Source organism: Pseudoliparis swirei, chromosome 22 (assembly GCF_029220125.1).
Source record: "Pseudoliparis swirei isolate HS2019 ecotype Mariana Trench chromosome 22, NWPU_hadal_v1, whole genome shotgun sequence".
In the NCBI taxonomy this organism is placed as follows: domain Eukaryota; kingdom Metazoa; phylum Chordata; class Actinopteri; order Perciformes; family Liparidae; genus Pseudoliparis; species Pseudoliparis swirei.
Genome location: NC_079409.1, coordinates 11,635,229 through 11,659,039, shown reverse-complemented (window position 1 = coordinate 11,659,039; position 23,811 = coordinate 11,635,229). Strand labels below are relative to the sequence as shown.

Sequence of the window (23,811 nt, the reverse complement as noted above, 5' to 3'; positions counted from 1 at the left end):
GATACGTCCCTTCATTGTTCTTTTCTTTCCCCCTCTTGGCTCTCAATGTTTCCTATTTGTCGGTTTCATTTAATTTTGCCTCGTCATCTCACTCACTGTGCTTGTCGTTTTCTCTCGCCTCTCTTCTTTTTCCTCTCTAGTCCTTATCTCAGCTGAACTGCGAGTACAAGATGGTCAATGAGTCCAGAAGGGTTGTGTGTGACCTCGGGAACCCGATGGTGGCCGAGACAGAGGTGGGTTTTTACACAAAAAAGCACTTATATACACAATTACATTGAAACATCCATTTCCACGCTAAGATGCTACGACTGCTACTCCTCAGGTTTAATTCAAACGGATTGATGGTGCAATGATTACTGATCACCACCTTGAGCCTCATGCCACACACTCCCTTGACTATGCTTCACACTGTGTGTGTGTGCGTTTGTGTGCGTGTGTGTGTGGGGTGTTTAATAATAATCCATTTAGCTCTTGGATGGATGACACATGCAGGATGTCAAGGCTTTGTAAAACTCTGGTTCTTCCCGACATCTCTACCACACCAGTGTTCGTATGTGTGCGACCACTAAGCATGTCACATGTGGTTCAGTGTGTGTGTTTGATCCAGTGTGTGTATGACTGTGACTGTAGGTTTTCTCTAAAGGTGTCAAGGCCGTCACAGAGGGGGTCTGGAGGTGACACATGGGATACTGATAAATCCATTCTGTGGTCATGTTTCACTGTTGGCATGTGAAAGGGACATGACTTGTGTGTGTAAGTGTTTGTGTGTGTGTGTGTGTGTGTGTGTGTGTGTGTGTGTGTGTGTGTGTGTGTGTGTGTGTGTGTGTGTGTGTGTGTGTGTGAGCGTGTGTAAGTGTGTGTGTGTAAGTGTTTGTGTGTGCTCCCCAGCCATCCAGATGTTTCCCATATTTAACTCCCCTTGTCCTATAGGATGTTTAGGAATCCATTACCGTATACAGAACATAAAGACTTTAGTTAAATGGTGCAACTTGTCATCCCTGAAGTTTGTTTGTTGTGTCACACGGCTGTGGCACAACAAAGTGTTGGAGGGACATGGCTGATAGAAAGCTGGTTTTGTCTTTAGCGTGCGTGTCTGTCTCTGATTCTTTTTGTTTTCATTTTTGTTCAATTAGTTCAATGTGTTTGTTTGTTGCATTAAGCAGAAGTTAGCATATTTTGCAAAAGCTTTGGTAGAAATCAATGAATTATAAAATTGTATGTCTGTCATAAATAAAATAATCCTCTGTTGACCATCACTGGAATCCTATAGTGGGGATTTCATTATATTGTTTTACTGTTTCACAAAATTAAATTGTTTCCAAGGTTCAAAGCAGAAAAAGGTGTTATTCAAATAGTTTCTTTATCACATGATTTATTGATAGTAAGGCTATTATAAATCTGTATTATTGAAAAGACTCCAAAATACACATGTATTCTTATAATGAACACATTTCAATCCCAGTTGCAGCTCCGTCAAGTCAAATGACAAATTGTGTTCAGGTTTTTAGCGACGGAGTTTAAATTCTTATTTATTCAGATAGATGCAAATTGTGAAAACTTTGTGTGGCTGACAAAAAGCCTCATAAAGCCCTGAGAAGTTTGTTAAACTGCTGCTGCAGCATAAACCACTTGTGGTTAAATACATTGCTTGTGGCAAATCTTTGTAGTTTCAAGGAGGGCAAGAAACCCAAGACAGAAGCAGTGCATTTAGCCATGTTTTGGAAAAAACATGATTATTTGGGATTAAAATACAGCATTCAATCTGACAACACTGCAAAAGTGCTTTGAGAAAGTTGATGTGGATGCTTTGATTTTTTGTCATCCACCGTAAAATTGTACAATCTATTGTAACCAGCATAAATTCAAGCTGACCACAGCTAGTGGGCTTTCTAAAGGATGAAACAACACTCTTCTAACAGCCACCTTTCAGACGGGGGGGTGATGCCTAAAGGACAATAAGTTGACCTCTTCACACTGTTATTGGGCTGTTTTCCCCCTGGGGCGTCATCACAGCTGAGAGGGATGTCTTCTGTCTAAATGACTCATACTCCTTTGCTGTCTCTTTAGATCTTTCCTGCCAGACACACACAGACACACACAGGCACACTCAGACACACACAGGCCTGCCTCCTGCAGTGGCAGTGTGAGTCTGCATGTTGTCATTTCCATCTCTGGACCATGTGTTTGACTTGTTCAGTACAGCTCACACACGTGCACATGCGCGTCCACACTGTCACACGGCGACCAGCACGTACACACACATCTCGTTTTACAGATGATGATGAACTTAGTCCTCCACGTTTTTTGAGTTAGCCTGAAGGACAGGATTTAAACTGGAGAGACAAGAAACTTAAAAGTAGCTTTTAAGTGTGTGTAGTCTGGATTGTCTCAGATTTTAGAATTATTCTGTTGCCTACACACACACACACACACACAACACAGACAGAGACCCAATGTAACAACAGAGGGGGTTGTAGTTAACAGGGATGTTTCTGTCTATTACTAGTCACTTCCTTCGTGGCCTTTGATGTTTTTCTGTTTTTTTCCTCTCAGTTCAATTTTCTCCGGTCACATGTTTTTCATACATTTTCTCTTTTTGTGTTTTCTTCACACTCAGCTGTCGGTTGGTTTGAGGTTTTCTGTCCAAAGGCTGGAAGACGCAGGACCAAAGATCAGCTTTGGGCTACAGATCCACAGGTGACAGGCCCACCAACTCTCATGCATATCCCCCAATATCACACACACACACAAAGAGCTGTTTGTCTGTCTTCTGAGCCATGTAAATAAGTTCTGTGTGTGTCCTGATCTCGCCGCTGTGGTTTGATGAAACTGACCGCAGAGACAGAAGAAGACAGATGGCCCAGAGGAGCTCCAGAGAGAGACGAGCTCAACACAACATGTCCTCTGTTTGCTTCATTGAATCAATTTCACATCACTAGACACAGACAGTTAAATGTCAGCCAAGCCCACAACCAGGGAAATTCTTCTTGGAGTCAGCTGAACATCAAAACACAGCTTTGATATGAGCGTTTGCTTCTATACATTTTGTATTTTAGCCGTCTGTGAAATGTGAGCAAATTGAGATGCAATGTAGGGCATATAGGCAGCGTGATGTGGGTTTTGTTTTAGATTTTAATCCAACTCCTTTTGAATCTCTCCACAGCTCCAACAAAGATAACTCCGACAGCAACCCAGTCAGTCTGAACGTGTCCATCATTGCCAAAGCTCAACTTGATTTGCGTGGGTGAGTCCAGCCTCTTTGCATGTGAGCGCGATGGCGTCTTTGTTGCCGTGTCAGTTTCACAAAGATACACTTGATCTGGTTTCGGTTTAAACTTTCTGGCGTTTGAAGGATATTACTGCCCCTTTTTATAATGTTTGGTATTTGCAGAGCATGTTTATATACATATGGACAACAGCATGAAAACATTTCTAGAAATACATTTGAACTAATCAAGTGCACATGAGATGCTTGTGAGCCTTTGACATGTTCATGGATGCCCACATGCCCACTGATACACACACAGACACACACTTCAGGGCTTGGAGTCTTCCATGGCTTTGTTTGGGTGTGGTCAGCTGCACATACAAACAGTGGAGGACCTGGGTTGAGATGCGAGGACATACGAGTTCCTGTGTTAGTGTTGTGAAATGAAGCCATGAAGCCTTTTGAATTGAATAAGAAAATGTCACGGACAAAAACTATGAAACTAACTATGACCTCAATTATAAATTTACTGTAGATATTAAAGGACAACTTCAGAAGTCTATCTTCTACTCTTTACAGTACAATGACATATTTATTGCTCTCTGCGGTAATCTCTCTTCCACGAACTAGACATCACACATCCTAGTGCAAACCTACTGTAACAAGTAGTGGCCAAAATCCTGTTGTTTATGTCTCGTGCGAAACATGTATACCAAATTCCAAAATTAATCTATAATAACACTTTAGTTGTCTGAGTTACCAAATCAAATAGTTATGTTCCAAAGTTATTGTGCCTTTGCACCATGGCTCGATCGCTGAGCCATGGTGAAAAGACATACACAGTCAACATCCATATGGAGTGTAAGTATCTTGTTTCTCAGTGTGTATACGCGTCATGTTCACTGGTCTGTTTCTGCTCTCTTCAGGGTGTCTCATCCCTCTCAGGTGGTGCTGCCGTTCCCGCGCTGGGAGCCCAAAGAGAAGCCGGTCAAAGAGGAGGACGTGGGACCGCAAGTAACACACATCTATGAGGTAAATGCACGTCCTGGTTCGAAGCACGGCAGGACAGCTAATGTTCCAGTGAAGAGGAAGGTAGAGGTGTGTTCAGAGATGAAGAAGAAGAAGGCTGGGTTGTTTCGGTTGTGTCGTTGCTGGTAACAAAGCAGGCCTCCGTCGCAGACTGTTGAGATGAAAAGAACAGAAAACTAGGTGTGTGAAGTTGTAAATTAAGCTCCAACAAAAAGGTGAAGGAAATGGCTACACGCACACACACACACACACACACACACACACACACACACAGTAAAACCAGTAGCTCTATAAATAATTGGGCTCTGGCTGATCAAAGGTCTCCAGCTCAGTAGTTAATTACTGCAGTGACGGTGGGGAAAACAGAGAAGAAGGGAGCAAGGAGAGTAAGAAGAAGGAGGAAGGAAGGAAGGAAGGAAGGAAGGAAAAAAAGATTTGTCTTTGACTGGACACAGTGCAATGTGTAATCACCACTGAGGGGTAAAACAAGGTCAAGCAGAGGTACAGACAAATAGATGGAGGGAGGGGGGATGGCAGACTGACTGGCGACAGTTGACAATAGGGCTGTGTGCACGTGTGCGTCTGAGCACCATACATGTGATTTATTTTTGTTTTAAAGGGACGGCTGCTTCATTGGATTGGAGTGCAGCCGTGTCTGGTCTGTCCTGCAGCTGATAATGATTTTCATTTGCGGTGCTTTTCCCAGTAGACAGCTGCTCATAGTTAGAGAGGACAGAGGGTTTTTTTTCTTCTCTTGTAGAATTCTTGCCCCGCAGCAGCAGGATCATGTCCTGTTTGGATGACTTGCTTCAGTGTTAATGACCGTGTGTGTGTGTGTGTGTGTGTGTGTGTGTGTGTGTGTGTGTGAGCTTGTCTGTGTGTGTGTGTGTGTGTGTGTGTGAGCTTGTCTGTGTGCATGTTTGTGTGTGTGTGTGTGGGGGGGGGGGGGGGGGAACATGATTCATTCATCCTAATTTTGATGTGGAACGATGAGCCAGGTGATCCCGTGGGAGTGAAGGCTGCATTACTATTATCTTTACTAAAACACAGGTGGCCTGTGTCATCATCCCAGAGTTATTATAACCTAATTATAGCCAAAGTCACATGATACCTACTAATAAGACAGAACAGAGCTCAATTCTGACGTTTTTTTCTTCTTTTCTTTTCCCCTCTCTCCGTCTCCAGCTCCATAACTTTGGTCCCAGCAGTATTCGCGATGCTGAGCTCCAGGTCGGATGGCCTTCCCGTTTCCGTGACGAGAACCTGTTGTATGCCATGGAGATTCAAACTGACGGACCAATTAGCTGCCGGACGAACACCAGCCTCAACCCACTAGGCCTTCAGGTAAACACCAATATATAATCATTTACACGCTTATGCATGCAGTAATGCAGACACAGTTTCAACAACTCTTATATTTAATTACGGACATATTGCCTGCAGTGGAAATAATATTTATAACTAACTTTCTTGTAATTTCAGACTTATTTGTTACATTGCTAGGGTCCTATTCATCCATCCATTTTTCCATAATTCATACCTGCTTAATTGAAACATAATTGTACCTGTTGTCTCGCTGCTTTCCATTGTCTTTGCCAGTTGGTTCAAAGAAGGGGGGGGGGATTATGCTTTTTTGCAAAAATTAGATACACAATAGTTCCAAATATCTGTGCTATCATCTGTAGTGTAATTCTAAAAGTAAACATGAAGTGATTTCTTTTTTAAGTTTCAGAAAGTGAAGCGCTACAAGCTGTAATCATATATACAAAAAACTAAATGTGGTTAAAGGTAATATCCGATTTCCCATCATCTTCACCGTCTGTCCCGGTGGAGCCGAGACTGATTGATTCTCACTGACAGTCAGAACTATTATTTCAAAAGTTAACATGCATGGAGCTCCATGCTGTCTTCTCCCGGCTCCTTCCTCGGTGCCTCTACAGAAGTATTGATCAATCTATTAATCAATCAGTCAGCTATTGGAAAATGTGTTGATCACTATTTTGAAAATTGCTAAAATCATTAAAGAACGTTGTCTGATGTCCGGTCTAAAGTGACTGTAAACTGAATTAAATACATAATTAAATGTCTAGCTATTGTCCGTGAGCCGTGACTCACGCCCCTCTGTCTGTCAGCTGTCTGAGCTGAACACCGCTAATGTCCTTCGATTAACGTTAACCTTTTGATCAGATCGATAAATGTCACACACGTTTCCACAGCTGGTGATTTCCTTGTACGTTGTTACCTTTCTTAAAACATCTTTAAATTATTGTTTTTACATGCATTCTCTATCCTAAGGTCATCCTTCACTAAACCACCAATATGTTATAATCTGTGTATTTTAACTAATACATGTCCTATAAAAGGCACGAACACATGCTATAGAAGGTTTACTAAAATAAATAACAGAGGATTGTGAGCAGGAAAGCAATCAAGCATTCATGTTCCTTTGTATTTTGCGTCATCATGTCCCATTTTTAAGAATCATTACCAGCTGAGTTGCTAAAATGCAAAAAGTGAAATGGTCACTTGTGGACAACTCTCGTTTTCTCTCTCAGATTTCCTTTCTCCAGGACACACCTGAATTATTGGGCTTCTTGAGGAACACCAGTGCTTCTTCTCGTCGCCACAAACGATCAACTTCTGACGGTTATAGCGGTAAAACCTTGGTGAGCCTCACACACATGAACATTCCCTCAAGAAACCAAATGTTCATTCGTAATTCACAAGTGTTTAATCTGTCTTTGCTTTTTTCTGCTCTGCGTCTTTTTTTTACCCCACAGAATTGCACCAATATCTCTTGTCTGAAGATTTTATGCATCGTTGGCCGATTAGATCGCGGTCAGAGCGCCGTGGTGAAGATCCGCTCCAGACTCTGGGCGCACACTTTCCTGCAGGTCAGTGTCTTAATAATAAGATTTTTTTGGGATGCTTTGCTTTTAAAAACAGCAGTTAATTAGAACGGGCACTCGGTAGAGCGCATACCTTCGCATATCACAAGATTGGGCATTGAATTATGAACATTTTGGCATTAGTTGCCAATTGGATACAAATTGACCGCGCTATGGTAAAAAGAAGATTTTGACCTTTTCATGACCTTGACCTTTGACCCGATCGATCCCAAAATCTAATCAAATGGTCCCCGGATAATAACCAATCATCCCACCAAATTTCATGCAATTCAGTTTAATACTTTTTTAGTTATGCGAGTAACAGGCATACAAATAAATAAATAAATACATGGCGATCAAAACATAACCTTCCACATTTTCAATGCGAAGGTAATAAGGCAAAGTCACCGAGGGGTCCATTTAGTATCATTTCTGGAGCAATTCTGATTACATCACATGATCGTCATCAACAGGTGGAGTTGGACCAGTTGTCATGGAATTGGACACTTTAGATGTTCAAATTATCGTTGTATTAGGTACTCGCCCATGTTACATTAAAGGCTAAACTAAACTCTGATAATTGTCTTACAAAGCAACATAATATTTATAATATGTGGTCGCTCAAATAACCGAGTTGTATTTGTCTCACAGCGGCGTAACGACCCGTACATGCTCAACTCCACCGTGTCCTTCGTCGTCACCGCCCTGCCTTACCGCATCCAACCCTCCACCCTGCCTCAACACTCCACCTCGGTAAGACGCAGGCTCAGAACAGAAGTGTGTGACTTTGAGAAAGAGGCCGCGTGTCAGCCGCTAGCAACACCTCGCCGTGTCTGTGCTTGTCCTGCAGATGGGGACCCTGGTGTTGTGGGGTACTCCCGATGTGTCGTTTGCTGTTCCGCTCTGGGTCATCATCCTGGCCATACTGCTGGGGCTGCTGGTGCTGGCCATGTTAACGTTAGCCATGTGGAAGGTACATGATCTTCATCCAGCATTCCTGGAGGTTGTTTGTTTGTTATTCCAATATTGCACTCATGGGATCATGTTTTCCCCTCAGTGTGGGTTCTTTGACCGGGCGCGGCCGCCAGCTGACGATAACGTCTCCGACCAGGAGCAGCTGACATCTGATCAAACAGGGGACGCCTAAGAGGATACGGACAGCTCCAGAGTGGAGGACGGTGGTTTGAGAGGGACGTGCCCCTTCTGAGTAACTTAAACCAGATCTGAGATCTGTATTAGTTGGACCCTACATTCCTTTGCTGGAGGTCTTCTACCTTTACGGTAATGAAACTGACACACTGAAGACTTCAGCGCCGCACAGACTGGGACCAAAGAACGAGGTTCAAACCAGCCGGAGTGGGGCTAAAACACACTTAACAGGCTCAATCTCACACACGGCCATTGTTTATCCGTCGGGATGAAGACCGAAGACAGAATGGACTTTGTTGTGGAGACAATGCTTTAAATTGTGTGTGTAAGTGGGGCACAAAGATACTTGAGGTCTATGCACAAGTGTGTGTGTCTGTGTTTGTGTGTACCTGTGTGTGTGCGTGTGTGGGTGTGTGTACGCATGTGTGTGTGTGTGTGTGTGAGCGCGTGGGTGTGGGAGTGTGGGGCTGTGTGTGGTGGGGGGTGGGGTGAACTATTCATGTGTGTGTGTTTATTCAGTGCCTCTTGTTTTATCCTTTCATTATTTCCCACCTGATTTAATTTATCCTTCAAATTAACTGGTCTGTGTACAGATGTATTACACACACACACACACACATGAACACACACACACACACACACACACAGATGCAGCCACATGCATAATCACAAAGCCCCAAAGTTGATGTCTATATTTATAAATGTATGTGCAATATTTCAGCGTTGCGTGATACTGAAGCTTGTTTACACTGGCATTGTTTTATTAGAGATTAATGTTTAAATGGTTTATGAATTAATTGATATTTTATATATTATTATTGCTGAGCAACAAAAGCTATTATTAGAAACAATTAGGACCGGTTTACAGAGACGCCTCACCACACTAGTTTGACAAGTGAATGGACAAATAACTAACTTATTATCTCTAATAATAGATTTACTTCAGAACTTTTATTTTGGAGATAACAAACCGTTTCTTATCAGCCGGAGCCGCCCTGCTACTTCGAGGTTTGATTGTATCTGTTTTGGGGGAATTTTTTTAAAGTCACAGTTGATAAGACTTTAAAAACTAGCTGTAAAGAAACAGAAATGCGCTGTAGACGTTCTGTGTACACACACGTTATGGCATTCAACAGTGTGTTTGATATTGCCCATTGTTACTATTAATGTGTTGTGCACAGGCAGCAAATAACTTTGAAAATGTCATATTTTAGTCATATTTGTTTTATCTAGACTGATGTTTTATCTGATTAAAGTGTTCTTTAATTATTCAGTCTCGTCCTTTGCTGTATATTAGTAAACTGAACTGTACGATGTATTCTTGTCCACCACGGTGTTAAGAGATGAAATCATTAATGCATTTTGTTGAAAAGAGCACAGAAACATGAAAAACAACATTAACCAATTATTTATACAAGTTTAAAATGATCGATCAAACATGCTTTGAAAATGATGTAATCAAAGTACATGCGGATAGACATGTAGCTGTGAAGGTATGAAGCCACCACTTTTCAAAGTCTAGTCCAGTCAGTCATCTAATAACGACGTGCCTCCACCTCAGAGGAAGCGCTCTAGCGCCCCCTAGTGGTGCGGTGGAGAAATACACAAGGAAGAGCGGCCAAGTGAAACGTGCGGCTCACGCGTAAGGCGAGACAGCGGCCTCTAGTGGCGATGATTTAAACAACCATGTGACGTCATATGCGTTTAACAGTGGTTAGAAATCTCTTCCTCAATGACCCGGCGACCTCGCTCACCCGATCGAGTACTTTTCTATTACATTTTATGACATACACTGATATGATTTATTTGTAAAGACATTTTTTTGTACACCGAGAAGACTTAAAACAAATATCAACATACGATAATATGAACTTGTTCAGGATTTTTTTAAATATATACTGTGACTTTTAAATGACATACCATATTCTGACTTTTTCGTAATATTTCTTGACATAATATAACTTTTATGACACCATCATGACTTATTTCAAAATACTTTACGATGTCTTCTAATACTATAACCTTTTCTGATATGCTATACCATGACTCGTTTATCAATATGTTTACTGTAGTTTATGTATGTACATTTGTATTACTTTTTTCAACAACATATCCTTTACCTTGTCCTGGTAGGGCATCAATGTTTATCACACAGCTGAAAAAACACATATTCACATACAAAGTGTTTCCATAACGCACACCTCCGTCTTTATCATGCTCACAAACAGAAGAGACATATCACGGTTATTCTTTAGATTTTATTTCTTTGAATATATTTGATCAAATGTCAAATCAAACATTTGAAGTAAAGATTAAACAGTTTCTGACACGCAAACCTCAACACCATCAAAAGAAGGGAACATTATTGATACTTACGACATACTGTACGTAGGACATACTGCATCTTGGCTGAGATGTATTCAACAAACAGACCGATTTACAAAATCCCCCCCTTTTTTAAAGTCTTTTACTCCCATAATTTCCAGTTTTTTGAGCTGGTGCGAAAGAAAAGTATCTTAGGTGACGCTATATCCTTTATTTCTTTCAAATAAATGACGTACTTTTAAATTAAACTTCACTTCAAAGGTCTGTACATCAGGATCAGTGTGTCTCCTCTCCACTGTCAGCAAGTCTTACCAACATTATAATGGAAGACTTTGGCTATTTACAAATCACTGAGATGCTGTACTGATGGAGTACAGCTTCTCTCAGACATGCTGTACATTACTTGTGTATAATTAGACTTAACCCCACCCCATATAACAAAGTGCAATTCCATAGATCACCACAAGGCGGTGCTTATACACCATATGCAATAGTATTTAGAAAGGCTCTTACAAATGTTAGTGGCCCAGTTTAAGCATATTTATGAGCATACACCTCTTGTGGGTGTGCGGGGCCTTTTAGGTACATTGCATCATTTTGGGGAAATGTGCTTATTTGCTTCCTTGCTGACGAGTCGCCTCACTCTCAGCAAGAATACGAAAAAGTGTCTTTCGCAAAAATGTGAAATTATTCCTTTAAGCATCGGTCCTTGATTTTAAAGATGTGTCTGTGTCATGATGTCATTGCAGGTCTGTAATTGGAGGAAAAAAAAGGAAAATAGTACAAACACAGGCCAGGCTCACAAGAGGAAATGACTACAAAGACCCACTGATGAAACAGTACCTCTACTATGCAACAGTGAAGGATATAAGACCACATCATTTTGGTGAAGAACAGTCGTGGGCAGTGTTACGCCTGAGCAGTCAAACACACACAGAAGAGAACAGTCTGGTTACTGGGGTTACTATAAACACCTTCCAGGAGTTATCAAAGGTTAATGGCTATTATGATTTTTTTTAAATGATGTTCTGAGGAGGCCAGATGTACGTCGACGTTTCCAAAGAACTGCAGCACATCCAAGAACATTAGATCAATACCTGAACTGACCGAAACGATAGCAGAACCACTTGATATTGGTGAGTGAATGGAATGATTGAAGAAGGAGGCGCTGTGGCACATACAGTACATAGGCTACATAAAGGTTAGATTATCTATATACACACACACACACACACACATTCACGCACACCTGTACACTCTCTAGGATACACTTTACTGTACATGATCAACTCTCACTGGCTCTACATCTCTTTCTTTCTCTGTAGAGTATCTCTGTCAGTCATCAAAAATAAAGTTGAGATGTGTGTTTACATTCCCTGCCCTGGTATCTCATATTTTCTCTCAATGATATATATCCCTGTGGCACGGATGAAAAACAGTCAGTTGGTTAATCTCTTTATATCTAACCGCTGAGGAACAGGGACACCACCACACTCACCTGCTGGACGCTTGATCAAAGTGCTGCTGCTCAGGACACAAACATGTACAGACTGGACAAACACCTGCTGTCTCGGACCCACACACACACACACACACACACACACACGGTTCCTGAGTATGAACTGCAGAATATGTAGTATGGCTCTACTCAAAATCATTACGTGTACACAGATCTACAAGAAAGAAATTGGTTTTAACCATACAGCCATACTCTGATATAACAGGTATGGACTTAGAAAGGCATGCCAGCATTAAGGAAAACAGGTTTTACCCTAAACTACATGTGGTGCTGTGAACTAGGTATATATATTTATATTATGTATATGCCATATTTACTTTTGTTTTATTGTGTGTTTGCATTTAAAGTAGCTTTCATCAGCATCTTTGTATTAACTTTGTTTGTATAATGATGGTTATGTGTCACGTCAAGAGAGTCTATGGTTGCCAGACTCTGCCGTTGCTCTTTAGCCTGCTTCAGCTCAATGTTTTGGTTTTATGCAACATTCTCTCACCCCGGTGGCTTTGAGGCGCAGGAGGTAGTTGTTTCAGTGAAAAGCTCTGATCAATCCATTCTACACTTCCTGCACAGGACAAAGTTAGAAACTAGCTGGTGACCAAGATTGAGAATAGGAGGGTCAACTGGACTTTATTTATCAGACTCCAAAAGTATAATCATCTGTGTTGATGTATAATTGCTCAGTCGTTTTCTAAGTTTGCCATATAAAATATGTCAGCGTTGCCCTCAAGTGGCAAAATAATAAATGAATGCAGTTCGGCAAGTCGGCCAACTAGAGTTTCTATTGCAGTACATACATATATTTGCTAAAATCTCATTTGTATTATGACATAGAAATACTATGTTGATTTCCTATGTGTACAGATCTGAAATGCTGCACACAGCATGGTTAAGGCTGCACATTAATAAGTGACACATGCTGTCTTTGAAAATAATTATGAGACTTCTAAACTATGGAGGTCAATTTAATGCAGGAACTTCATCGGAGAAAAGCACCCATGTGCAACTGCTGTCCCCCACACATTTTAAAAGCAACGGGATTGAACACTGATTGAAGACTAATTTAGAGACTTACATTCAGGCCTTTTCAGTCTTGATATTTGCAGGTTGTATGGACAACGGAGCTCACAGCTACGGCCACTTAGACACACCGTAATGCTGCGCTCCATCTGACAGCCACACGGAAAACACGGACAGACACACACACACACACACACACACATACACACACAGGCAACTGTGGCAGCGCACACATCTGCAACGGTATGACAATGAAAACAATGTAATTAAATAAAAAGTTCATCCGAAACTCAAGGCAGCAAAGATCCCGGCCTTAGTGATTGAGCATCGTCATGGAAACGCGGTCTCTCTTTGACTCCAACCTCTCCTAAACATCACGACAAACCAAATGAACAGTGAAACAAACCGGTTGATAATCAAAATATGGGTCCCCACTGTGTACACGCTGACATCGGGGTCTGTGCTTGTTCGTGTGATTAGAGGAATGGTCGACTGCCACGGGACAAATGAGTATCGGCTCACGATGTGCGACACGCAGCTCAAAAGTCTCTCGGGGGTCCGACTTCCATTCATGCTCAACATTCACGCTGCATTCATTTTTGCTTTCAGCAATGATTGCACTGATCTCATATTTGATACCACTTGTGAAGGCGCTCTACTGTACTTCATGGCAGATATCAGACTCGGGTGAAGAAAAAGAAAAGGTGTAAATACTGTGTAAACTCAGCTTATATTACAGTAGTCTGGAAAGAGAGGGAATAAACACAAAGCCGACCACAGGTAATCAAAATTCCTCCAAGTTCTCTCAACAGTCTATTCTTTTATTCAAGCACCTTCCACTCCCAATCCTGGAGTGGCCCTCTATGCTGATTTTAACCTCCTGAGGGATGAAGGAAGGTTTGGGCAGAGTCAGAGGAGGCTCCTCCTCCGCTCGGTCAGTCTGGTCGCGCTCTGGAGCTGACCAGCGTCTCTTGCGGGCTGCCGGTCTCTCTGGATCACCGCATTGTATTTTGGTAAGAGCAGGCGTGTCTGTTTTCACTGATTCCTGTCTCACTTCTACAGTCCCAGAGACTGCGAGCATTGGTCCAGCTCCATAGATCCCCTCCCCTGGTCCTGGAACTAGTCCCAGTCCCGGTGGTAGCTCTAGTCCTGGTCCTGGTCCAGTAACCTGCTCCCTCTCCAGCCTGTCTACACTGGAAGCCTTCATGAGGCCGCTATTTCTGCCCGCGGTGTTTCGTCTGGGACTCATTTTCACGACGGGGGGATCCACATTGTGACAAGAGTCAGAGAAGTGACCGGTCTTCAGCTTGGTCCCCAAAGCCTGGCTGTCTGGTACTGAAGTGGTCCTCAAGCTGCGGAGGGTCAGCGACACGCACACGTCACCCACACACAGCTTAGCACAGGAGAGCTCAAACAGCTGGGTGGTCCGGTCCGGGCAGCAGGAGGACCAGCCCTGGCCAAACACAAAGAAGGGATACTCCAGCAGCACCTCCACACACACCTGCAGACGCACAACGGACAGCGTTAGCTTTGAAATGGATACAGGCCGAGATATTGGTGGAGGATTTAGAAGAGAAACACATTTGAACGGTTTGAAGTCCCGATGCGTCTCGGAGTGAGTGTGACCATTTCGGTCGCACATGAAAACAAAAATCTGTCTAGTGTGACGAAACATTTTCACATTTTGCAGGTTTTAAGGGGAAATAATGTTGCTTTTTTTTTTGGACGACTCTGTTAAACATTCATTAATTATTCGCACAGCCAATAAACCCTGAGCTTATCGCAGATATATCAGTATTGTGTTTTAATCACATGTGAAATGCATCATGAGCACAAGGGGAGCTTTGCACGGATCGCTCGTGGATCCCGTTCATCAATTTCTCATCACTACCATTACATTCAGATAGAATGCACAATTATGGCAACTATTTATTTACGTGTGTATTGCTATTATATTATCACTGGCACCAAAGTCTGCAGCATACCAGAATGATGAACGGGGAGTAACTCACCTGGGCTTTGAGCTCTCCCACAGAAAACTGTATGACCACGGCATTGGGACTCTGTCCACTGTCGATCCGCTCAACGGTGCTGGAATCAATCTTCAGCTCACTGCTAATCTCAGCACTCTGAATGAAGTCCTCCGTCTTCAGGTCCTCCACGCGTTTCAGCTCCCCGTCGGCCAGCTGGATGATGGATCCTCGCATGAAGAACGGAGGAAGCGCCACAGGGGAAGAGGGAGAGGAGATGGAGTGGGAGGCTTGGATGGAAACAGGGGCGGGACTGGGGACCGGAGCAGGAGTTGGCGAGGGAGCTGCCACCATGGCCAGAGCCGGGTTTGAGGACAGGACTGGCATCGCGGGTGCCTGAGCGACAGCAGGGGGTGGCTGACTTCCATCTGGCCCAAGCGCCTCACACTTGGACAGAGCTGTGGCCAGATAGGCATGCGGCATGGCGGTGGATATATGAGGGGTAGTCGTAGCGGTCAGGGCGCTGACAGCACGACTCACCTCAATGTCGGTGCCGTTATTGGTCCCGCTGACTGGAATGAGGAGGGACTGGCCACTGGGGATAACCAGGTGCTGAGGCAGCGCCGCATGGTAGCTGACAGCGTGCGGATTTGCACTGGTGATGTAGCCAATGATGGGCGGCTGTGTGGTGGAATACAGACTGGCTGGCAGCTCCTCGTGGGCGAGAGTGGTCTGGATGACTGTGTGAGGAGCAACCGATTTAACCAAATCTGAGGAAGAGAGGGAGGTGAAGGAGGAGGATCTCGACACCGGTTTCCCCAAACAGATGCCTCCCTTCTCAGTCAGGACAAAGGAGAACTTATTGAAGCCAGTTTCCCGTTCAGCTCCATGGTTGGGTTGGGCCAACAGCACCAGGGAGGTCTGGAGTCCTGAAGGGTGTTGGCCGTAGTCTGCAGGCAGGAGGATGTGTCTGGTCTCATAGCTCTGGACATGCTGATGATTCACATGATGACTGGGAGTTTTAGTCTGTTTGACCACCTCAAATTCCCCATTCAGCACACCCGTAGCATGCCCCTCTGGTTTCTTTCCAACTGAACCATCTGCATACTGTACCACAAGTTGGGAGGGAGCCAGGGTTAGCGTTTGAGGCAGGACGGCCGTGTGAGGGTGGAGCTGGAGGTGGGCCGTGGGCGAAGCGATGGTGTTCCCGCTTACAGCCAGAGGCGTTCGGCTGTCCAGATGAATGTACTGGCTGGTGACTTGGGGAGAGTTAGGGAGCGACACGGGAGTCAGTTCTGTGGGGGAGAGGCCGATGTGGAACTGCTGCTCCCCTTTGGTGTTGGGGGAGATGAGGGCAGTGGTGTAGCCGTCCAGCTGGGGCCGCGGTGCCATGCTAGAGCTGTTAAGTGCAGAGCCGGCATTGGCGGAGATGATGTGAGAGGAGATGTAGCCAGCGTAGGGCCCAGAGCTGATGAACTGAACGTTGGGTCCCAGCTGAGCAAACTGGATAGTCCCGGCCTGCTGGTGAAGGGCTGTGGGGTAAACTGCAGGGAGAGAAGCCATGGGCACCGCAGACAGAGGGGTGGTCGAGGAAGGGATCGAGGTGGAGGGACAGTAGGAGGAAGTGGAGGAGATGGGACATCTTGGGGTTTCAGCGTCTCTGGATTTGCAGCGTTCGCTGGCGACACTGGCCAGCCATGCGAGGTTCTCTGTGTGTAGACTATCAGTCACCACTGCAGCTGGAGGGGCTGCTGTGGCTACGGCCATTGGCCTCTGCTCCAGAGCAAGCATCTCCCGCTTCTTAGGAGGCAGACATCCATTACTTCGCTCCAGGTTGGATTTCATTGTGCCAGTGGGGTTTTAATATTCCCAGTTAGTGCTTTTCGGTGGCTCTGGGTCGTCCTTTGTCTCCCTCTGCCTCTCTGTGTGGCTCCGGCTCTCTTTGTGTTCACTGGGAGACAGCTCCAGGTCTCAGACCAGAGAAGATGGAGTAGCTCCAGCTCACAAAATGAGCTCCATAGACTTCATGAGGAATCATCTCTGACCGATCCACCTCTTCCACGACGTCGGCAGGAATCTGATGGCAGAGAAAAGCTCAAATCAGATATTCAGGTAAAATTACATCAAATTCAGTCCAAATCTTATGCAGTTTAGATTTGTAAGCGCTCCAGCTGCAAATGAAAAACACTAAAAAACGTAACTCTAAGAAATGCTTCACCCTGATAAAAGTCACCACTATCATGTTTGTGGAGGTGCTGTTCTTTCTCTCGCCACGAGGCCATTCTGTGTACATATTTCTCCATGATGAACCTCTGAAGATGCCGATTGATGATCTACATCGACTACTCACAACTCAACCAGCAGTTCCATGTGGCGTACTGGAAAGTACAGTACAATGTTACGCGTCATCATTTACAGAACATAGAAAAGACTCTTTCATGTGCCCAGAACAAAGCAGTTACTATGTAGTAAGTGTGTCTAGGGTGAGTGTGCACGTTCATGTGCATGAGCGTTGCTGTTGGCTGTTATCTGGCTCCCGGTTCTGGAGTAAGAAAGCAGAGCGGATAGCAGCACCTCAGAATAACAGCCTCAGAGGAGCTTATGTTTATGTCTTTGTTTTAACACTCCCTTGCATTGTGTTGAGTCGGTGGGGCTACTTTAAATATAACATCCACCTCCAGACAGGAACTCTGGGTCAGTGGGCTCACCAGTGAAAACAATATGTCTTTAAAATGTGATTCTGGAACATTCTGCAAGAAGCGTAAATGAGTATTTCAAAAATATTCTAGCAAAGGCTTTACGCTTCACCCTGTTTGAGTAGTTTCAAATACAAAGTGGACCACAAACAATGAGTGAGTAGGTCCTTGAGTTGGTTTAGTGAGAGAGAGACAGAAGGGCGAGGGAAGTGCTGTTAAAAGCTCTTTATTCTGAGCAAGAAATGTGGAGGTTAGTGGAGATCATGACGTACAGTTAGCGAAAGGTAACTAACTGTGTCAACAAGCCACAACAGCAGCGAGCCGTTATCAATGTTTGACTGCAGCGCTGCCCCAAAACACAGTCTTGTAGACTCAACTCCGATGTATGCATGCTCATGAAGCCTATACATGCACACACAAGAAACCACACACACTGTGCAGTGCAGACAATCATTTAACAACAACTACAAGCAGCATTTTCCTTGCCACGAGCTCACGTTTTTTTTGTTTTTTTTAGACTGCCTGTTCTTTCCTGCAGGCTTATCTATGGGTCAACGCACACGTCTCAGAGTTATTCATTAGCCAGAAGCACCACAGAGATGGAGTGCTTGACACAAACTCACACATCCATTCATTCACGTGTCTACATCTACATTACAATCAGAGGTGCTCGGCTATCTGAGAGGCTAAATTGTATTTTCATATTACAGGAGGAGGTTCACTACAGCAGGCAGCCACGGACGTGTTACATAAAGACAGAGGGAGGGGTAAGGGGGGTGGACACACAGAAGGCGACCTTGGTCAGCTTCTATTTAGCTGCATCTACCTCCTTTGTTGGCTTTGACAAGGTCACTGCATCCAAAAGCAGCAAAACCCTGTAATTCACCTCGCCATAGAGCCTGGTGGATCCACCAGATGTAACAAAGGGGGAAGAGCAGCAGAGCTGGAGAGAAACAGAAAGAGGAGAGTGTGTAGAGGGAGAAAGGCAGAGCAAGATGACAGAGGAAAGGAGGGAAAGGAGTAAGAGGGAGGTGAGAGAAGAAAGAAGATTAGGAATGATAAAAAGAAGAATGGGGAAAGGGGAGAAGACAGAGTGCTGCTTCTCCTGACCCACATTGAGCAGCGCCTGCAGCATCAGAGCGCCATAGCCCCCGCCACGCTGAGAGGTTCCCGATCAGCAACACGGCCGCTGCTACAGCCCGAGCTACACTGTGCAGCAGCGCTCACTGGCAACAACCCCACCTCAGCAACACCGTGTTAACACTGTCATGACATCACATCTCAAGCACAAGTACCTTCTATTATTATAGCAGAAAAATGAAGACAAAGCTGGCAATATTTGATTTTCAAACGGCCACAGAAAACACAGCATCGCTGCCAACAGACACAGGATGCCCTGGAAGACGATGTCTTTCCTCATATGACCTGTACACAGCACTCTCTGCACAGAGTGACACACACGCACACAGCAGCCAAAAGACTCACACAATGTTCCAGCATCAGCCTATATTAAGACTATTGACACCAACAAACATGACGGCCGACATGATACAATGGAGAACAGCGGTAGGCTTTTGAGACGTGACTGTCAGCACCAAGCCACAAAGCACCGGAGCACCAGTCCCCTGGCCCAGGACTGTCACCTCTATGGGGGGATGACAACAGAGAGGGAGAGGGGACAGGACGCTCGCTGTTACGCTCTTCACGCCGACTCACAGACATAGTGGTCGAGCCAGCATTGCATGTGATCCTCTTTCATACTCCCACATGAAAAGCTGCACAAACCTGAGAAATAGGTTTGTGTAGCGGTGTTTGTCTGCCGTCTCCTGTGCAGGCAGGAGAGCAGAAGAAATGTTTTCATTCAACCGCCTCTCTGTTGTCTCCAGGTGAGAGCCCCCCCCCAGCAGCAGAGTTAAATCTCCTCTCTTACGCAGCAGTCGCCAGCTCCTCCAGTCCCCCACCTTGACTCCTATGGGCCTGTGTACCGAGTCTCCTCTCGTGCTCTACTCATCTCATAGATCCACACGGTTTCATAGCAATGGCATTTCTCTGCAGCAGACTGATGCAAGGAAACAATAGAAAGGCAATACAATATTTAGTGTCAAAATATGCCTGCAAAAAGCTAATGCAATGACCCTGTGGGAGGGTGGTAAACCTGTTGTCAATAATTCTATAAATCCTGTTTCACCTGTTATAACAGTCATACAGACACAGTGAATACCCCGTACAGCAAATGTCTATATATAGAAAACAAAAACATCATTATAAATCTGAGCTCTAGCTTGAAACAGGAGGGGGGGGGGAGACAATATGTACGCGCATGCATGTGGGATTTGCAGCATATGAGTAGGACCTCCCCTCAACCCGCTTACAAATACAGCTGCTTTAACCACATAGCAGATCACTACAGTGTACTGCTTTTTTCTAATGCCCGAAAGAGCCATTGTACTGGCCTTCTTTGTACAACAGGGGTGCCTGTGCCTTTAAGAGGCGGAGCGGCCGTGAAGCAGACAGTGAGAACAGGCAGTGGTTCAGGCTGTTTGTCTCCACAATGACTCCAGAGTTCTGCATCACTGCCCGACCAACACCAATCACACAGTGTACGAGCAAAGCCACAACCACACAGCGTCCACAATGCCCACAACTGAGACTCTGGGCAAATGCTGTGGTTGGAGTCTGGGAGGGGGGGGCGCATGAGTGTAGTAGTAGGGCAGAAAATACTATGCAACAAATCAAGAGGAAAAGATAACCCCCCCTCCTCTGGTTAGAGTACTAAGAATAACTCACCAGTCTCTCCACAGCCACTGCTTGCAGAGCATGTCCAATTATTCTTCCTGCCTCTCAGTGTGTGTGTGTGTGTGTGTGTGTGTGTGTGTGTGTGTGTGTGTGTGTGTGTGAGTGAGTGAGTGAGTGAGTGAGTGAATGAGTGAGTTGTGAGTGTGTTGGAGACGCGTTTTCCAGGAGTCCTCTTCCTGAATCTCTCCTTTGTGCCGCTCTCTCCTGCCGTAGCTGCTCCTCTCTGCCTCCCTCTCTCCGGTGTGGAGGCTCCGCTGCGCCTGCAGCGCGCTGACGGTGGAGAAGTTCCCCAACGCTGAAGCGAACACCAAGTCCTGCGTCCAAGGCTGCTCCAAATGTGTGTTATGCAAGGCCACCAGACCGCCAGCTCTCTCTCTCTCTCTCTCTCTCTCTCTCTCTCTCTCTCTCTCTCTCTCTCTCTCTCTCTCTCTCTCTCTCTCTCTCTCTCTCTCTCTCTCTCTCTCTCTCTCTCTCTCTCTCTCTCTCTCTCTCTCTCTCTCTCTCTCTCTCTCTCTCTCGCTCAGTACTCCACTGACACAGCTCCTCCCCCAGCCAGCCTCATCAGTCGCATCAGGTATTCATTCAAAAAAACACTCTCTACTTGGCTTAGCGCCCAGTCTACGATCACACAGAGAGGAAAGGAGAGAGCGAGAGAGAGAGAGAGATATGAAGATTCAGAAAGCGTTTCCTCAGACGGACATACTGCATGAATTGGGATATTCACACGGGCATATATATATGCAGAGACATATAAGCACACACGCCGTCAGAGAGATGAGTGTTCAGTGTGTTCAGTGTGTCAGCACGTCAGAGCTGTTATCATGCACTGCTTCCTTCTTATTCATTTTCATATGCATTTACCCTGCAGAGACAAATCTCTTCCTAATCTGCCCTGTGATCTGCTCTACAATTAGAGTATCAACCTCTATCCAGCTGCAGTGGCTCAGAGTAACCTCCCATCCCCTCCCCAGGTCTCCCCGGGTCTCTGCCTACTCATCTCTTACCCAGAGATAGTTCCCTCAGTGCAGGCGGGCAGCGCTGATAAACACCCCCACGCCACAGCCACTTGGCACTGGGGCCCTCGTCTTCGAAGGCCTCCTCCTTATCCTGTGCACACTGTGTACAGCACATAGCAGAAAGAGCCGTGCTGCAGTGGCCTCACCCCCAGGCCAGACAGCTGTCTGCTCGTCTGCCGGTGGGACAATCAGCCTGTCCCCTCCAGCTCCACTGCAGAGTGGGGAAACACGGAAAATGCAACAAGCCACACAATGCTGCTACGACAACAACGCGCCTAGTGAATCGTACTACACCCATGTAGGATCTTGCCTTGAGGGGTCGGGGGGTCTAAACCATCTCACGGGTGCATCCTACAAGAGTGTGCATAGCTAAAGGGAGTTATGTGACCAAATTGCATGTAGAAATTACCCTGTGAATTATTATAAACAATCAAACCACCTCAAGTATAATTTGAAAAATGTCTTTATCCCTCAACCTCACACACACACACACACACTGAACCACTTCAGTGATAAGATGTATTTCCTGATAATAAAACATAACACTGTTTTGCTCACCAAGAAGCTGCCAGGTCGATGCAAACAACACATTCTACATCTTCTACGCCTGCCTTGGCTGTTAGATGGTTCGATGTGTTTACTGACACACCACACCTCATCATTACAATGAGCAGCAGTGTCACGTGAACCTGAACCACCTAAACCACTGCAGTGGTTAGTACGATGTTGTACCTGCATGATAACAAAAGTGTACAGGCCTCCAGTATGTTCCTGACTATGCACACAACTTCTCATTGTTGTTTTCTTACCTACACGCATGCATCAATGTGTACTGTAATACTGTAAGTCCAAAAACATTAAACTGTAAATTAGGGAGAATTATCTAATTTTTATTAGATACTACTTCATATTATTGAATGCTGATTATTTTGGTCCAACCTGACATCTTACGAACATAAACTGCTGAGAGCTGATGACCCTGATGAGTTGTAGTTGTATAAATTGGGTAAAGTATTTGCAGCAGCGCTACTCCTCACCATCTAAACATTAATTTCTATGCTTCTACATTACATTTCTCAATTTTTCAAACACGTAGACGTGTCTAAGCACTGCTTCTCAGTGCTCTCTCTCCCTCTCCCTCTCTTATAAAGAGTAGCCTTCAGCAGAAACCACTATGAAATGTTGCTGCTGGCTACAACCCTGCATGACCTTTCCTGCGATGCAACACACCCAGTTCTAATTTAAGTTCTGGGTGAACCTTTTCCAACCACGACCTCCTCACTAATCTGAATAGATAGTCACATTACCTTGAAACTGTGCAGTGGCCGGCAAACAATTATCCAAGCACCATTACCCACATTCTGTTCTACATGTTCACCATAAACTCACTGGGGCCAAGTGAGCCTCCTCTTATGCAGCAGACATGTCCAGACATGTAACACTAATCCTCATGCACACAGCACAGGGAAGCACGTATGATGCAAACAGTCACACATGGGGAAATGGCAGGCTGATTCCCATGGTGTGCAATAATTAAATTAATCAGCATTTTTCATCAAGAAAATGTCCAGTAGGCCTACGTCTTTTCAAATTAATTTGCAAAAAAAATACTGCACATAATGGTTCAGACACTAGCAGAAAGTCGGTGATGGCTTACACATCAAAACAGTGTTGTAAGAGTACTCACTTCTTAAACTGACAGCCACGCTGCTTGATTCGTCAACACAATGACGTCACCTGTTGCAACGAGCCTGCATACCAATAATAACTCACTGAAACACCGACAGCAAGTTGTGATGACACTTTCTGATTGTTTTCCTTCTCACTCTGGTTTTTCTTCTCTCGCAGAAAAAGCCTTTATTTATGTTTTTAAGTAACATAACGTGAATCGAGTTTACATAAAGTCCTGAGCACCACACAAGTGAAACCACCGTCTGAAGACGAACTACCGGGATATTTCAGAGGACTAGTGGACGAAACCATGTGCACAGTTTAAAGGGGGGAATTGATATTACACGCTTTTTTAAAATATACAATAGGTTATTTGAGAGCATTCCCAATGTTTGGCCTCAATTAATCCCACTGCTACAGAATATATACTTTAGAAATAATCTACATTGATACCCAAAGAATAACAACAACGCCTGCTGGGGATATTATTAAATTGTTCAGCAAAGTCCAGCTTGATAGCCAATACT

The 23,811-nt window shown here is 44.7% G+C and overlaps 2 protein-coding genes across 4 annotated transcripts in view; one reads left to right on the top strand and one right to left on the bottom strand.

The window, feature by feature from the left end:
* The window catches only part of itga8 (integrin, alpha 8), a 38,039-nt gene extending 28,492 nt beyond the window's left edge, over positions 1-9,547 (top strand). For both annotated transcript variants that reach the window (XM_056444557.1, XM_056444556.1), the window contains 10 exons: positions 141-233; positions 2,618-2,697; positions 3,164-3,244; positions 4,135-4,240; positions 5,423-5,581; positions 6,793-6,903; positions 7,018-7,131; positions 7,777-7,878; positions 7,976-8,098; positions 8,183-9,547. In XM_056444557.1, the coding sequence (XP_056300532.1) occupies positions 141-233; positions 2,618-2,697; positions 3,164-3,244; positions 4,135-4,240; positions 5,423-5,581; positions 6,793-6,903; positions 7,018-7,131; positions 7,777-7,878; positions 7,976-8,098; positions 8,183-8,272 (1,059 nt within the window). In that variant the 3' untranslated portion in view covers positions 8,273-9,547. The remainder of the gene's footprint in view (positions 1-140; positions 234-2,617; positions 2,698-3,163; positions 3,245-4,134; positions 4,241-5,422; positions 5,582-6,792; positions 6,904-7,017; positions 7,132-7,776; positions 7,879-7,975; positions 8,099-8,182) is intronic.
* A 965-nt stretch (positions 9,548-10,512) lies between these two features.
* Positions 10,513-23,477, bottom strand: LOC130213311 (ataxin-1-like). Of its 2 annotated transcripts, none has more exons than XM_056444803.1 (3): positions 23,301-23,477; positions 15,148-17,182; positions 10,513-14,636 (listed from the first exon to the last, which is right to left on the bottom strand). In XM_056444803.1, exons 2-3 carry the CDS (start codon positions 16,948-16,950, stop codon positions 13,941-13,943), a joined length of 2,499 nt encoding a protein of 832 aa, XP_056300778.1. In that variant the 5' UTR covers positions 16,951-17,182; positions 23,301-23,477; the 3' UTR covers positions 10,513-13,940. The 2 variants fall into 2 exon arrangements, with proteins under 2 accessions (XP_056300778.1, XP_056300777.1); XM_056444802.1 differs by lacking the exon at positions 23,301-23,477 and adding an exon at positions 20,589-20,928.
* Positions 23,478-23,811: the final 334 nt, after the last annotated feature.